This window comes from Fistularia commersonii, chromosome 21 (assembly GCF_037954325.1).
Source record: "Fistularia commersonii isolate RoL2024-O1a breed Wild chromosome 21, RoL_Fcom_v1.0, whole genome shotgun sequence".
NCBI lineage: Eukaryota > Metazoa > Chordata > Actinopteri > Syngnathiformes > Fistulariidae > Fistularia > Fistularia commersonii.
The window spans coordinates 10731768-10746908 of record NC_141304.1 but is presented as its reverse complement, the minus strand read 5'-3'; the positions used below and the strand labels follow the sequence as shown (position 1 = coordinate 10746908).

At 47.4% G+C, this 15141-nt stretch overlaps 1 protein-coding gene across 1 annotated transcript; it reads right to left on the bottom strand.

Moving 5' to 3' along the window:
• Nucleotides 1-5430: 5430 nt before the first annotated feature.
• On the bottom strand, nucleotides 5431-14934 carry LOC147222269 (zinc finger protein ZXDC). Its single transcript, XM_086167744.1, has 10 exons — nucleotides 12466-14934; nucleotides 10760-10912; nucleotides 10295-10373; nucleotides 9880-10010; nucleotides 8734-8904; nucleotides 7648-8423; nucleotides 7342-7426; nucleotides 7089-7243; nucleotides 6441-6542; nucleotides 5431-6082 (listed from the first exon to the last, which is right to left on the bottom strand). The coding sequence occupies exons 1-10, from the start codon at nucleotides 14417-14419 to the stop codon at nucleotides 5996-5998; spliced, it is 3693 nt and encodes a 1230-aa protein (XP_086023870.1). The 5' UTR covers nucleotides 14420-14934; the 3' UTR covers nucleotides 5431-5995.
• Nucleotides 14935-15141: the final 207 nt, after the last annotated feature.

The window sequence follows — 15141 nt, the reverse complement described above, 5'->3', positions numbered from 1 at the left end:
GCATTGGGGTTAATGGAGAGCCGCCTGCATCTCACAATATCACATGGCAGCTGGTGTAATATTATGTTACCCGAGTGTCAGCACTCACTGTGAACATCAACAAACTGAAACCAACCTGATTGATTTGATACGAACCAGATTGGCTGGATTCCTTTCATGACCCGTTCATTGGTCCAGTCTCTGCGATGGGATTGGATGGCTCACCAGGTGTCAGCCTTTCTGTGCGTTGTCAGTCCAGTGCATCCTGATGGAGAGTCCTGAAATGAACTATTGTGCAGAGTCTGTGTATTCTCTCAGCGGCAGTGTTTGCAACCCAGTCAGGCTTGACAGGAAGTGTTTTCCTAAGTAATGGTTGTTCTTAGACATGCTGTTTGCTTAAGCTTTGAGTCCAAGATTCTGACAGACCCACCATCACACTAAGAGTTATTCTGGGAACAGCGGCTGCAATTAGGTGTATCCACATAATTGACTCCGAGGTGGGAGAACGGGACTTCTCTCCCCCGCTTTCACATTTCGGTGCCTGGTGAGAGAAGATTTCGGGCGTCGTTGAGTTTTTCAGCCATTTTCCCCTTGTAGTGATCCCGTCGGTGATAAGAACCTGCCTGTCCTGATAGTTCTTGTCCACTTCCTCCTTAAGGAGGAAGTTGTGATTTGGGCAAATAAAAAGCCAGGTTCTTAAGGGGTGGGACATGTGATTCCAAAAACAATAGAAGAAAATAAAAGATAATTATATAGGACAATGAAGAGTAATGGCATCGTTTACGGAAACTTCTGATCCTGTCTGTGAGGAGGATGTTGGGCTTCACTCCAGGAATGCTTTGCTTGTGACATGTTGGTGACATCATAATAACAGACATGCCTCATCATTAGCGCCCACTGCTTATCCTGATGAGTCGTTTCTAAAGAACTGCAGTGCCCAGAGACGTGCAAAGATTCACACTTTCCTTCCCCTCATATCGACTTTGCGCTCATCACATCAGTTTGTTTACACATCAGTTGTGTGTCATTCACACACGGCCTTACGTTGATACACAGGCCATGGTAATGAATTTTGGCGGTTGAAAGATGCGAGTAAAGCTCATACAGAAGTTTCGGGTCCTGCAGACACAAATCGCACTGTTGGCCTTGCACCAATTCCTCCGAGAACATCGGGTGTATTCTTGGGAACATTTCTCAGTCCCACCTGATGGGACGATGCACAGGCTCATTAAGATTTCCAGCCAAAAAAAGAGAACTGGAAAACTTCCTTATTTATACATATGTGGCTCGTAACGTTAATTTCCATATGTTAACCCAGACAATTTCTATCAAGAATAATTTGGGAGCCCTTTTCCGCATGAGTCAGGTCACACTGACCTACATCATGATTTTAACAAACTTCAGATTTGACAAAATATTAATTGCAGTTCAGTCATGATTGACCGATCGTATTGAATGTATAAATGCAGACAGGCTTCCGTAGCGTTTACCTGTCGCTTGTCATTTATGTGCCAGAGAGCATCTCTGGCGGCGACGTGGCCTCCTCGTCCTTGCAACCAGATTTCCGGATCCACTCGGAGTTAAGTCTGCGCATCCCTGTGGAGACAAAGACCAGAGGGGAGGGAAAAAAAAAATAGGGCAAAGGCTAGTGACTAATCCTGGAATCAGCGGCGATTCGGTCCCTCCAGACCGACCCCATAATCTGCGGCTGCGGGGCAGTGCCGTGCAGCGGGTACCGTCTCATGGCTTTCGGCTCCAGCTGTTTGAAGGCTGGATTAAGGGGTCAAGTGGAATCGGTCAGACGTGCTGCCCGGCTTGTCCCGCAACCTGGGAGGCCTAATAACACCCATTTACTGTAGCGCTTTGTGTAAGAGGCCCTGCGCAGAGCCCTTTACTTCATACTTCATTGGAGAGACCAAGGTCCCCATATGCCAGACACACACACACACATATATATATTGGCTAAAACCCGTCTAAATGGCTGTCGTTCTGTTGGCAGTGGGAAAAGTAGTAGAGCATTCACTCCCGAAAGGTCGAAAGGTATCTTCAAGCCCCAAACTTGAAATAAAATTTTATCAATGTAGAGTCACTTCACAAGTTATTACATAACTATTACGTAACTGCTTACTCTTTTCCAAAGTATAAACAGTAACATGCATTTCAACTCCAGAGGACAAATACTGCATGACTGATAGAAAATAAAGGAGGCCAAATTTCTGTACAATATGTCAGAATTCTAATCTTGTGTAAAAAGTTGTCACACATCCTGTTTTTCATAGTAATTTAAAAATTAAATTTATATACATTTTCCATTATTTCCAGTCCTAATTCACGCATAATTACCAGCATTAATATACAGAAAGCATCAACAAAAATATATAAAAATTTAAATAATCAAACATACATATAAAAGAACAAAATAAAATGAAAGAAAAAAAAAACCTCCTCATTAAAACTACACCAGCCAAGGGAAGATGTCAGATACAGAACTATTTGGACATGTTGTTCTAAAGATTAAAAAGAACAAAAATGAATGAATGAATAAATAAATAAATAAAAGTGTAGACACTGGTTTAGCTGGTGTTTGTTTTGTAATCGCTGCAAATAAAGCTTTTCGAGATACCGCAGGTCCCAAAAATATCTGTGTATTTGCGGAAGTAATGTGACCTTGCTGCTTTCACTTTCAGGAATCTGACTCAAATGAGAGTGGAGGAAAAATGAAACTTACTGAGAGTGTAGTGAAGCAGTAGGAATGTTTGGTACCAAGCATCAGCCTCCTGCTTCAACCTGATCTCCTTTTCCATGCAAAAACATTCACAGCCGTTCCTGCAAACTCCAGGAGATAAGATTTAGGTTCCCACAGCTGCGTCCACCTTTGTTCACATCCACAAACGTGCATAAGAGTCATCACTAAAAGTTACCCCTGGTTGCCCTCAGCAACTGTGTGTGTGTGTGTGTGTGAATGGTGGTCTGTGTGATACGTGTGAACATACTCATGGGAAAACAACAAAGATCATATTTCAGCTGGTCACAGTGTGAAAGCCGTGCGCTGGGAAATTGATGTTTTCTGTTTAAAGTCCTGCAGCGGGTGTGATTTGAGGGGAGCAAACTTAGGAAGGCAATTACTGCAGTCAGAAACAAAGAGGGAGAAAGATCACCAGGATGTTCATCCAGAGAGTCAATCTATACATAAACAAAGTTTACAAAACATACTTCTACAAGGAGATGTAGTTTTCATTGGCTGAGGTGCCTCGCTGAAATCCATAGTGGCTGTTGGGATTCAACTTATCTACTTTACCCAATGTAGATTAAGAAAAAGCATACAACAGGGCACGGAGAGAGTAACCGTGGTCCTGTATGAGGAAGTCTGGAGGGGCAGGAAAGTACCTCAGGGTGGTGCAGGACATGTATGCCAGCTGTAAGACAGTGGTAAGGTGTGCTGTAGCTGTGACAGAGGAGGTCAATGTGGAGTTGGGACTACATCGGGGACCATCTCTGTGCCTCTTCTTGTTTGCAGCAGTGATGGCCGGGCTTACAAATGAGGCATAACAGGGGTTAACATGGACTATGATGTATGCAGATGACATTGTGATCTGTAGTGATAGCAGGGAGCAGGTGGAAGTATGACCTAGAGAGGAGAGGAAATGAAGGTTACCCACAGCAAGATAGAATATGTGTGTGAATAAGAAGGACCCAAGTGGAATGATGAGGCTACAGGAAGTGGAGATAAAGAAGGTAGAAGATTTTAAGTACCTAGGGTCAATCGTTCAGAGCAATGGTGAGGGTGGGGAAGAGGTGAAGAAACGTGTGCAAGAAGGTTGGAACAAATGGAAAACAGGGTCAGGGGTGACGAAAGAGTGTCAGACAAAATTAAAGGAAAGGTGTAGAGGACAGAGGTGAGCCTGGCCATGAATTTGGTTTAAGACACATTAAGAAGCAGAGCTGGGGGTAGCAGAGATGAAGATGTTGAAGTTCTCTTTGGGAGTGAAGACTATGGATATGATCAGGAATGAGTCCATCAGAGGGACAGTGTATGTTAGACATTCTGGAGACTAAGATTATTTGGACATGGACAAAGGAGGGGTGGTGAAGATCTGGGTGAAAGGATGCTGAGACTGTAACTGCCAGACAGGAGGACCAGAAGACGAGAAGACAGATTTATGGGTGGAGGGAAAGAGAACATGAAGTTAGATAGTGTGAGAGAAGAGGATGCAGAGGAGAGGGTTAGATGGGAAAAAGATGATTTGCTGTGGTGACCTCTAAGAGAGCAACCGAAAGTAGTAGTATAAGGTGGTTTGTAATATTCATGAATTCTCTTTTACTACTTATTGTCATAGTTTTGGGGCAACCAGAGCCAATCCCAGATGTGTGCAAGAGTTAGGTTTATCATGAATCCAGCACCTGTCAATCATGGGGCAACACGGGAGACACATAAAACCCATTCACTCATTCACAACTCTTGTTAGTTTGGAAACATTAGCTTACCTCCTAAACCCAAAAACTCAATTTATAATTGAATTTTGTTTGCATAGAGATAATAGGGGGAAGCAATTATGAATCACTTGATGTATTATCATTAATAATAACTAGATTCATGCAAATTTGCAGTTGTTTACGGGTATCCTGTATAAGGCCTCCACGTTGGTTTCGGCTCAGAGGAACTCTACTGTCGCTTAGTGGCTACAAGAAGAACTGCATGGACTTTGTCTATGGAGGCCTGGGGTCAATCAAAGTTCAGTACGGAGGAAAGAACAAGATAAACAGCATCTTAAAAAAAAAAGTTATAGCTGTATTACTATTACCACTTAAGAGAAATGTCAAATATGGCCACTGTGATGAGAAGAAGTGGGTGTCAGGACCCCCCATGTCAATGCTAATAACATCAACATCATGAAGTGCAATATTTTAGGTTGAACGGCTCCAGCAGGGCCCTTTCGGCTGACAGGTCCTGGGTTCTCTCCGAAGGAAGGCCAGCTGTTTGAGAACAAAGCATCACTCTATTTGAAATCACAAAAAATTGAATAAATAAATAAGAAAAATGAGTCACATCCTAAAACACACTGACAGGAAAATATGGGGTTTGGGATTTTATTGTCTCCTCACTATGTTAATTTATTACTGATGTTTCAGCCAAATGGTGGCATTATTTGGAGTCTATATTTTTTGGTGCAAATTTTTCAAGAGTCTCCACATTTTTCAGATTTTAGTTGATTTTCTCATTTTAGATTCGCACACTCTTTCCACTGTTAAGCCAGGGGGATAAATGCTCTGTAACTGCTTTTGGCTGTGTCGTGTTTTAATCAGATTATTTGTTTCAAAACTGTTCTGATATTCATCCCTAATCAATTTACTTTTCTGTCTTTCATTTCTAAAAAGCTTTCAAGTGCCTTTTTCAGTTCATGCTGCTCTGGGCTCCTGCTTTCAGACAAAAACACACTGAAACAAAGTGGCTGTGCTTAAGTTCTTTAGTTGTCTGGCTCTGCCGTTGTGTAAACCCCCTCCGGGAAATAATAAATAAACACATGACCGTGTTAGAAGAAGGTAGCAAGTCGTTACACATACATGGATATAAACACATGATACAGGCATGTTTTCAACATGAACCCACTTGGCGCAGTAGAAAAATAAATCTACCAAAATGTTACAAATCAAGACTGAAACGAATAAAGCCGGACAAGGCGTGAGGCGTCTGTAAGGCAACCGGGGCAGACAGCCCACTGTGTGTTCGTGTGTGTGTGTGTGTGTGTGTGTGTGTGTGTGTGTGCGTGCGTGCGCATGCATGTCACAATGGAACACACCCGAGGACATGGGGGAGTCTCCTTCTTTTTCTCAGGCTTGATTTGGTACGAACTGAACTTCAACTGCAATTTCTTGATTCCACGTCTTGTCGCGTAAAGGTGCTTCATAGCAGATCCTACCCCGACCCCAAACCCAGACCAGGTCCCGGACTCGGGCCCGGGGGGCTTAAACCTCCTGGAGAAGAAGATGAGGCGATTGTTTCTGGGTGTAAACAGATTCACTCCAGGTCCTGCAGGTTGATTGTGCTTCCTGTGAATTGAGAGTTGTCGGAGCCGTTGTCGTCCTCCGTCATTACCGAAGGCTCCTGTGAGGAAGCATAGCCGTGTCACTTCCTGCCGCCACCGAACCCATGGATGCAAGCAAATGAGGTGTGCAATCACAGCCCGGTGGAAATTTATTTATCTTTTTTAACCTTTTGCAGCAGTTTGGGCAAATACCAGATATGTATAATCCTTTAAGAACAGTAGACATATTTCACACATTTTCTAAACAACTTGCTGCTAGTTATTTTAGTTAATTCTCTATTTACTTTAATCATTTCAGAAGGATTCTTTCGTAGTTTTCTAAAACAACATTTTCATCCTAAATTTTTACAAGTGTGTGGCTGATACCCAAACCAGTGACATTAAGAGTAACATGAATGGAGCTGGAGAGTGTGTTACCTGTAGAATGTTGACGGGCAGGTCGACCGTCAGCTGGGAGTGAGAGGTGGAGGGCTGAGAGCTCAGCTGGAAGGCCAGGTCTCCATCAGTGGCCGGGTCATCCTGCACATGTAAGCACGCACACATACAAATAATTAGCAGTTAAACAATTCTTTTTTTTTTTATAAATCACAAGTCCAACAGAAGTGACCCCACATATGGAACGGCTGTGGCCCCTCAGGGTGACTGGCTGCACTGAGAGGAAAAGCTCATCATCTAATTTGAATAAGAATTCTAATAGCAATACATGTAGTTTAAATCCCCCCCCCCCAAATGTGGAAAAAGACACACACAAAAATTATTGTAAATAAACAAACTATCTGAAATTGACAAAAAAAAAAAAAAAATCTGGAAAATAGCTTAACCAAATTAGCTAAAATTCTGAGAGAAACTTGCCCTGCTGCTGAGCCCGAGGATCACTCGTCTGTACTGACAAGAGGAAAAACCCCAACATATCATTTTTGGATTTGCGATGGAACGCAAAGTTTCCAAACTTTGAAATGTATTTCAGGGCTAGTTGTTTTTAATTTTTTTTTTTTTTTTGCTAGACATGATTCCATGTCAGGGAGCGTCGTTTCAGTCTTGGCCGGAAAAGAAGTCGGGCGTTACCTGCAGTAGCTGTATCTGGACATACTGGGCGCCCGTGACTGGATCCCGAAGGGTCAGACCCCCGTTGGCAGCCGCCGCTCCTTCACTGTAACGTGTGGCAGGGGCGGGCGCTGCCTTTGCACCTTTGGCTTTTCTCTGACTTGTACTTGATGAACCTGGTTTCACAAAGAACACTGTGAATCTCACCGGCTGCTGTGCCTTGTGTGTGTCTGTGTGTGTGTGTGTGCGCATGCACTGGTATCTGCCTGTTTACCGGAGAAAGCTGGGGGGCCGTTCTGCTTCTTCTTCTTTGCCAGCTGGATGGCTCTGTAGTCGGTCCTGGCAGAGCCTCCACTCTCCTGACGGACAAAACACGGCTCAGTTTAACAAAAAAAAAAAAAAAAAAAAAGGTCTTGGATGCGACAATGATCGCGGTTGACCTTTGACCTTCTGTTTGTTTGCAGGGTCTTTCTGAAATATCTAAATACTGTCCGCACAATACAGTAGGACAGAAAACTTCCTGGCTTTTGAGCTTTTAGAACTATGACGTACAGAGTTTTTTTTTTTTGGATGTACTCACCAGAAAGCTGCTCGGCGACACAACACTGAGCTCAGGGTCTTTCTGCGTGAAACTGCTGTGGGCGGGGAAGACTAACTGCGTGAGGACCTTGGGTCTCTCCTGGGGGCCCAGCACCTCCACACATCCCAGCAGGGGCCCTGCCCCACCGGGGCCCCCGACCTCCACCACCTTGGAGGGTGAAGACAGGAGCTCAGGCACGGTGGGAACGGCCAGCGGGGCGGTGGGCTCTATGCTCAGCGTGCTGGAGGAGCTGAGGGGATGTTGCAGGGCCGGGTCCACCGAGGCGCCGGGGCCTTGCATGCCCAGGGCGGTGAGGGTCCCCAAGGCTTCCGGGGTAACCGTCTGGACGTCGTCCAGATTGAGGGTGCCCTGGGGGGGCAAAACATCGCCCACCGTGCCCTCCAAGCCGTGGTGAGGGCCAATGTCGGTGCTGGGCGCGAGGATGAGAGGGTCTACGGCCTTGGCCAGAGCGGCGCTGGAGCCCAGAGCCGTGCCAACGGTGGCGGGATCGATGGTGAGGATGCCCGAGCTGACGAGGGACAGGTCCATGGTGAAGGCCGCACTGGAGCCGCCACCGCCGCCAACAGGGATGCCCACTCCAATGCCGGAGGGGGGCACGCTGGCGGGCGGGACGCTGGAGAACAAAGAGCTGAGGTCCAGATTGGTCAGCTGGTCGCCACCCGTCATACCAGGACCTGCCACGGCAGCGGGGGGGGAGCTGATGAGCTCGCTGCTGGGAGTTAACGTGGGCGTTGTCTCCATTTGGCTCAGCACATCTAGGATTGAGGAAAGGTTTTTACAAAATTGCAAAAACGTCCTCGTTATTTTCCATCGATTTCTCATTTGTTAATTTAACAGGATAACTTAGAAGTTACCCAAAAGAACAAACTAACTTCTCTCTTTACCTATTTCTTACTTGGAGGGAAAGGAATTTGAGCAGAGCAAGAAGTGTTTCTCGCACGTCGCCAACCTCATCACGTTTTGTCTTCCCAGTGGACTTATTTTAGCAAATTTACCTCGTGTCAAAGACACACATCAGTGATAACAAAATGACTTATCAAGTGGGCGTCCCATGTCCGCACTGACCAGGGCTGAGGTGGTGGTGCTTTAACATGTGGCTCTTCAGGCTGCTTCGGGATGAGAAGTGCTTGGAGCAGTTGGCCACGGGGCAGCGCGTCCTCAGGCTGCTGGCGTCCTGCTTGTGTTTCTTGGAGTGAATGTACAGGCTGCTGCGGGCCGAGAACTTGGCGTTGCAACCTGGGAGACGCAAAGGAGAAAGTCACACCTGGTGAATCCAGAACATACCCCGACGATACTTGCCTGAGTTGAAATACCGCAGCAGATCTGATAAAACGAACCGGTTTGACAAATGTTTCGCTGGAAAATGAAACATAAGAATCTTCGCAAGCTACACACATGCTTCCTAGTGCAGTCAATAAAGCACCAATAACTTCGGATCAAGCGACGTCAGTGTCTGGAAGCAAGTTTCATCGATTCCAAAATAAGCTGTCATCAGAAATCTGCTCCACTGTAATCAGCCTGCTGCTTTTGGAACCAAACTCTGAGTAAATGATGCAGTTGTTTTATGAGTCCAACAAACCGAACCGAGTTTGGCAGCATGGCCTCTTATGGACACTGACATGAGGGATCTGTTATTTGAGACCTGACTGGAGGATTCTGCAGGGCTTTAAACCTGTCCTGATCCCACAACCCTCTGGGCCGGGGGGGGTGGGGGGTGTTAAAGGCCCATTTCTCGTTTTTTTTTTTTTTAACAATTCACAATCTAAATAACAGACACTTTTTTGGCAATTTTTTTAATTTTCATATTAAAGCTGTTGAAAATATCACATAGATGTTAATCAACGGAGGCTGCAAATCATTACAGTGGTTTGTGTCTTTTTTCATCCTTAGTCCTTCTAGTGTTAAGTGGCTCCAAGTAAAAGTGGACAAAAGAACTATCCATTCATGATCAAGAGCGCATCCGAATCTTTAGAATGAGAAAAGACAAAGAAAAAAAATTACCCAGCAGACTTTGTGGAAGGTGAAGGCCTTCCATCGAAAACTCAAAAAAAGTTCAGACATTTAATGGAAACCCTAACAGCTACGGTGGTGAATATCTAAGTATTGGGATCAAATTTTAAAAAAAAAAGCACTCTTGCAAACGCGCCGCCCACGGATGCTCCTTAAAAAGGGTAACTGCCGCCGCCTATGTGAGATCGCTCACTGACAAACCTTCAGCATGACACTGGAATGGCTTGGTGCCCAGGTGAGTGATGCTGTGACCCTTGAGGTGCTCGGCTCTGGTGAAGGACTTCCCGCACCCCTCCTCCGTGCAGACGAACCGCCGATCATCATCATGCTTCCTGTCGGACGAAAAGGGAGGTTTCTTCTGGCTATCAAACATGGGTCAGCTTCGAAAACATACAGTTATTATTTTTAATCAATTTAATAAAACTGTGAAAAATGAAAAATACAATTATCATAGAATTAAATCAGTGTTGGGATATGAGCAATTCATTTTTGTGTTGTAATACTAATGTGAAAACAGATTTTTTTAAATTAGCTTGGTGGTCATTTTGAGATTTTCTTGCAAATAGAGCTGACTGCATTCGCCTGGTCAGGGTAGTGAGCTCGACCGTGCACTAACCGTTTGTGGCGCAGTAACTTGGACATGCTCGTGAAAGACCAGCCGCAGCCCTCCGAGTCGCAGACGAACGGCCTCTCACCTGCGACCACAATGTTGCCTTTATTTACTTGAGCGCAGGGTGAGTCCGGCCCGTTTCCGCAACACACACAAACACACACACACACACAGAAACACGCACGCTCACATCTTGACAATGTTTTGTAATTCTGCTGCTGCGGCACCACAGTAACTGAGAGCAAAACATACACACACTCATGTGACTGGGGAATGACTGTGGAAGGAAACGGCCTCAAACGGGCCCCAAGTCTTGTTATTGGAACATTTCACAAGGCAGAACGACACTAAAGTCGAAATTTGAAAACCACGTTACATGATAAAGCAAGAGTGTGGGGACAAAACAAAAAGTCTCCGTGACGACGTATACCGATGTGCATGGTGGGAACCGGGAAAGGGAAGTGGCCTCACCCGTGTGGCTTCTCAGATGGATCTTCAGTCGGCAGGCCTTGTCGTAGGTCTTGTCACAGCCGGGGTAGGTGCAGGTGAAGTGTCCCGTTTCTCTGAAGTGTGTGCGGTTGTGGGAGAACAGGGCGCTGTAGGTGATGAAGGTTTTCTCACAGCCTGGAGGAAAAAAAAAAACAAAAAAAACAATGATCATACAAATTATAGATCCCTAATTGCAGGCACGCATGGCTTGAACTGTATACCTGCTTCTCTTTACTCATGTTTCCATTTGAAATTCAGCCACTGCCTTACTTTTCAGGCTACATTACCAATTCTGAGTTCATTGACTGACTGACTGATTGGGTTCTGTCAGCGAGTGCCGGCCCATTGCTGGCATGCTTCTTTAAATTACATTACATTGAAGTCATTTGGCAGACGCTTTTATCCAAAGCGACTTACAAAAAGTGCAATTCAGTCACCGAATGAATCGGAAGTCAGAAGTGACCACTCTACCAAATAGCCATTTCTGGACCATATATATACATACATTCATTTCATCATTGTTTTTGTTTTTATTTTTTCCGGGGGGGGATTAGTGAGGTCATGCTTGGTGAAGAGGTACGTTTTCAACTCAGCTTCTCATAAAGTTTAGTCTTTTACAAGTTGTAATGTTTACTGCAGTTGTGTTATGCACTAAAGCGAGCGTACCAAGGTAGCCAGAAACGTCTGGGAAATGTGATACCAAGGGCCGACCCAAATTCCACTAAACCATCCACCCAATATGTACACCGCCAATCCTGCTGTTGCTGGAGTTGCTGGAGCTTATTCCGTCGTCATTGGCCAAGTGGTGAGGTTCGTCCCGGACCAGCGAACCCCAGTGTTGGGCAGAAACCGTGGAAGCCAAAAGAAACCAACACAAACAACGAGAGAATATGCAAACGTGCAATTGAGCAGTACTTTACCACACAATGCTATACTAGTCTGACTATTCATGCACCACTTAATGTCCATTTTTTTTAGTTTATAATAACTTGTCACCTGAAAATTTCTACTTTTGAATAATGTCCATCGTTCCTGTCTACAGTCCACTACATTTCATGAGCATAACCATCTGTATATGTTCACAGTACCCTATCTGCAAATCACTGATTGACAGGTATACCATGTACATTCTGCAAAAATGTATTCGTTATATCTGCACTTGCTACTTTTCTGCACTTCTGGTTAGAAGCTATATTGCATTTTGTTTGTCCCATACTTGTACATATATCCAAATGTACATGTATCTAAAAACTCCACACAGAATTTAAAAAGCCTCCCTTGCTTGTATACTTTTTATCCTGGAAATCACCATGTAGGTGTTGGCTCTCAAAGGTGGCCTCGGTAACATGGCAACAGTGCAAACACTAAAGAAACAGAACAACCATCAGTTATGTTCGTCCAGTTTGTATTATATAGAGCGATATAGAAATCGTAAAGAGAATACAATTCCGTAGATTGGTCTATACGTTAGGAATGAGTCCATCAGAGGGGCAGCACATTTTAGATGTTTTGGAGATGGACTGACTGAGCAGGAGGTCCAGGGGAAGACGAAATTTATGGATGTAGTGAAAGGTGGATGTGATGTTAGTTTGTGTGAGAGAAAGGGACACAGAGAACAGGGTTGGATGAAGCAGGTTGAATCACCATGGCCACCCTTGAAGGGGGTTACCAAAGGACAAGAAGTTTACCTGGGAATTCACACTTGTGCGGCCTCTGGGGCTCGAAGTGGACCCTCTGGTGGTTGGTGAGCCTGGTGGCGCTGCGGAACCTCTCGCTGCAGATCTCGCAGACGAAGGCGTTGTCCTGCTCGTGGACTTTGACGTGGGCCTTCAGGTTGTAGATGGTGGTGAAGCAGCGGCCGCAGCCCTCGAACTGGCAGGTGTGCGGCCGCTGCTTATCGTGGGACTGGAGGTGGCGTTTCAGCTTGTAGGAGGTGGCGAAGGCCCAGCCGCAGCCCTCCACCGTGCACTGGTAAGGCCGGGGGTCCTCGGCGTGGTTCAGCAAGTGGACCTTGAGCTTCTGCCGGGTGTCGAACGCGCTGCAACAGCCGGATTCCGGGCAGGCGAAAGACACGACGGTCTCCTTCTTGGACCGCAGGAGGGGGGCAGTAGGAGACGTCTCGGCGGCCTTGGGCGGCGGGGTCACCACCAGGTCGGCCTCGGTGACGGCGCACAGAGAGCCGGCCTCCTGCTTGATGATGGAGCAGGAGTCCAGGGAAGAGCCCAGGGCGGACAGGGAGCATTCGTCGATCAGGGCCAGCTCCGAGTCGCTGACGGAAAGGCCGGGACGGGGCTCGTCCTGCTGGCCGGAGCCGGACACCGCCAGGGTGCTGATCTTCCCGATGGACTTGGTGCCACTCTCGTAGTTGAGAAGCACGATGTCTTCGTGGTCCTTCATACCGAGGTGCTCCTTCAGGCTCACCATGCCGTCCTCTTTGTGGACGTAGCCCTCAGGTGGGGCCGCCAGAGTCAGTATTCCGTTTTCTATGGTCACGATGATGCTCTGGTTGTTGATCGTGATGGTTCCCGAGAAGGTCTCGCCGGCGGGCGGGCTGGCGGACACCGCAGCCGGGCACAGGCGCTCCTGCAGCGCCGCGGAGTCCGCGATGAAGGCAGAGGTGTCCATGGCTTCCACCGCGTCCGAGCTCCCATCGTCCATCCGGGACTGGGACGGCAGCTTGCCGTCGCTGTTTTCCGTACAAATCTGCCCGCAGATCTTATCGCCATATTTGTTCGTCAACACGACGTCCTCCACCGTGTGATAGACGCCGGGCGGTTCGGCGCCGGCCGCGGTCGGACCGTCGCCCAGCAGGCCGTAGACGTGCTCGGGTCTCCGCAGGGCCTGGGCTTCCAGGCAGCTCAGGTCGTCGCCGGGTCCGCAGAGGACGGCGTTGCCGCCGGGGCCGAAGTCCATCGCTCCGGAGCACGGGGGCGCCCTGCCTTTCATTCTATCCGGGTTTCTGGGCGAGTCGTTCGGCGGCTGTTTGTCCGTCTCCCGGGTGGCTTCATCCTGCGCCACGTTCAGCACGACGTGCAATTCCTGCGCGGCTCTTCCGGCGGCGGTCAGGCTCCCCGGCGCGGCGGCCGACGACGTTAGCTTGGCGGCGCCGTCCTCCCGCTGCTGCCGGAAGACTGGAAACGCCTGGAGCCGCTGCTGCTGCGGCGTCGGCGGTGGTGGTGGCGGTGGTGGGGGCTCCTCCTCGCCCTCGAAGAGAGGCAGCGCCATTGGCGGCATCGAATCCCCGCCGTCTACCCCGCTCCTCCGGGCGGGCCGGCCGAACTCCTGAGACCCGAACAAAGCGCCGAACTCGTTTTCCTTCTCCGTGTTCGCGTCCTGACCTTCCCCCGGCGGTCTGCTTTTATCCCTCGGCTGAGGTTTGCTGACGGAGTCCGCCTCGCTACCGTTTTCCGCCAGCAGGCGAAACGGATATGTCCTCGGCCTGGCGCCGCCGCCGCTGTTGTTGTTGTTGTTGTTGTCGCTCCCAGCTTCGGGACACTCCGGCGGATAACCCGCTTCATTTTCACCGGCGGCGACCCGGGAGACAAAGCCCGCCGCCGGTCTGAGGGGAGACGCGGTAGTCCTGCGCAGGGCGCCATGTTGCGAGTGAGTGTTTTGGGCTTTAGAAAGCCCCTGGATTTCCATCTTGGTATCCCTGTAGCACCGACCCGGAAAAGGCCCGCCCTTCAACGGCCGCGGCGCAGTTTACAGCAGGCCGGCTGGTGCCTTCACTGCCGCCGGGGAAATCCGAGTACTCCGGCCGAGCGTGCGGCTCGGAAGCGTTTTTACAAATAAACACAGTTCATTCAAAATACATTTTTAAATGGGAGGAGGGGGGTTGTAACCAAAGAATGAGCATGGTAACATTATTGTTTAGTTATCTGGTTTCACGTGATGTCGTAAAAATATTCTACTAAATGTCCCTGAAGATAGCAGCGGGAGAACTTCAGCGCTCTGGAAGGGACCAGTTCGTTTTAAAGACGCACAAATATGGAACATTAAGGAAATGAGCATTGTTTAAAATTTATCGGTGAAACAAAGCGTTGTGAAAACGTCTCGCTTCGAAACAAGTCACTGTGACTATTTTTCATGATTTTTTTTTCACCTAATGTCCTTTAGGTGGCAGCGCCGCTCCACATCTGACTATTATAGCGGTAAACGATAGGAAGATTTAGAAAGGCTCTGCAGCAGGACAAGGTGTATTTGGAGGGTGAAGACCGGTTCTCAGGTAAAAGGAATAAATTCATACCCTCGTTTCTGCTCCTTCTACATTAAAAAATGTGTTTCTGATTGTAAAAATAAAAAATGAAGTGTATTATTATGCCTATCTGTACCCCTTTTGATGAAAAATGGTACATAATGCTTGT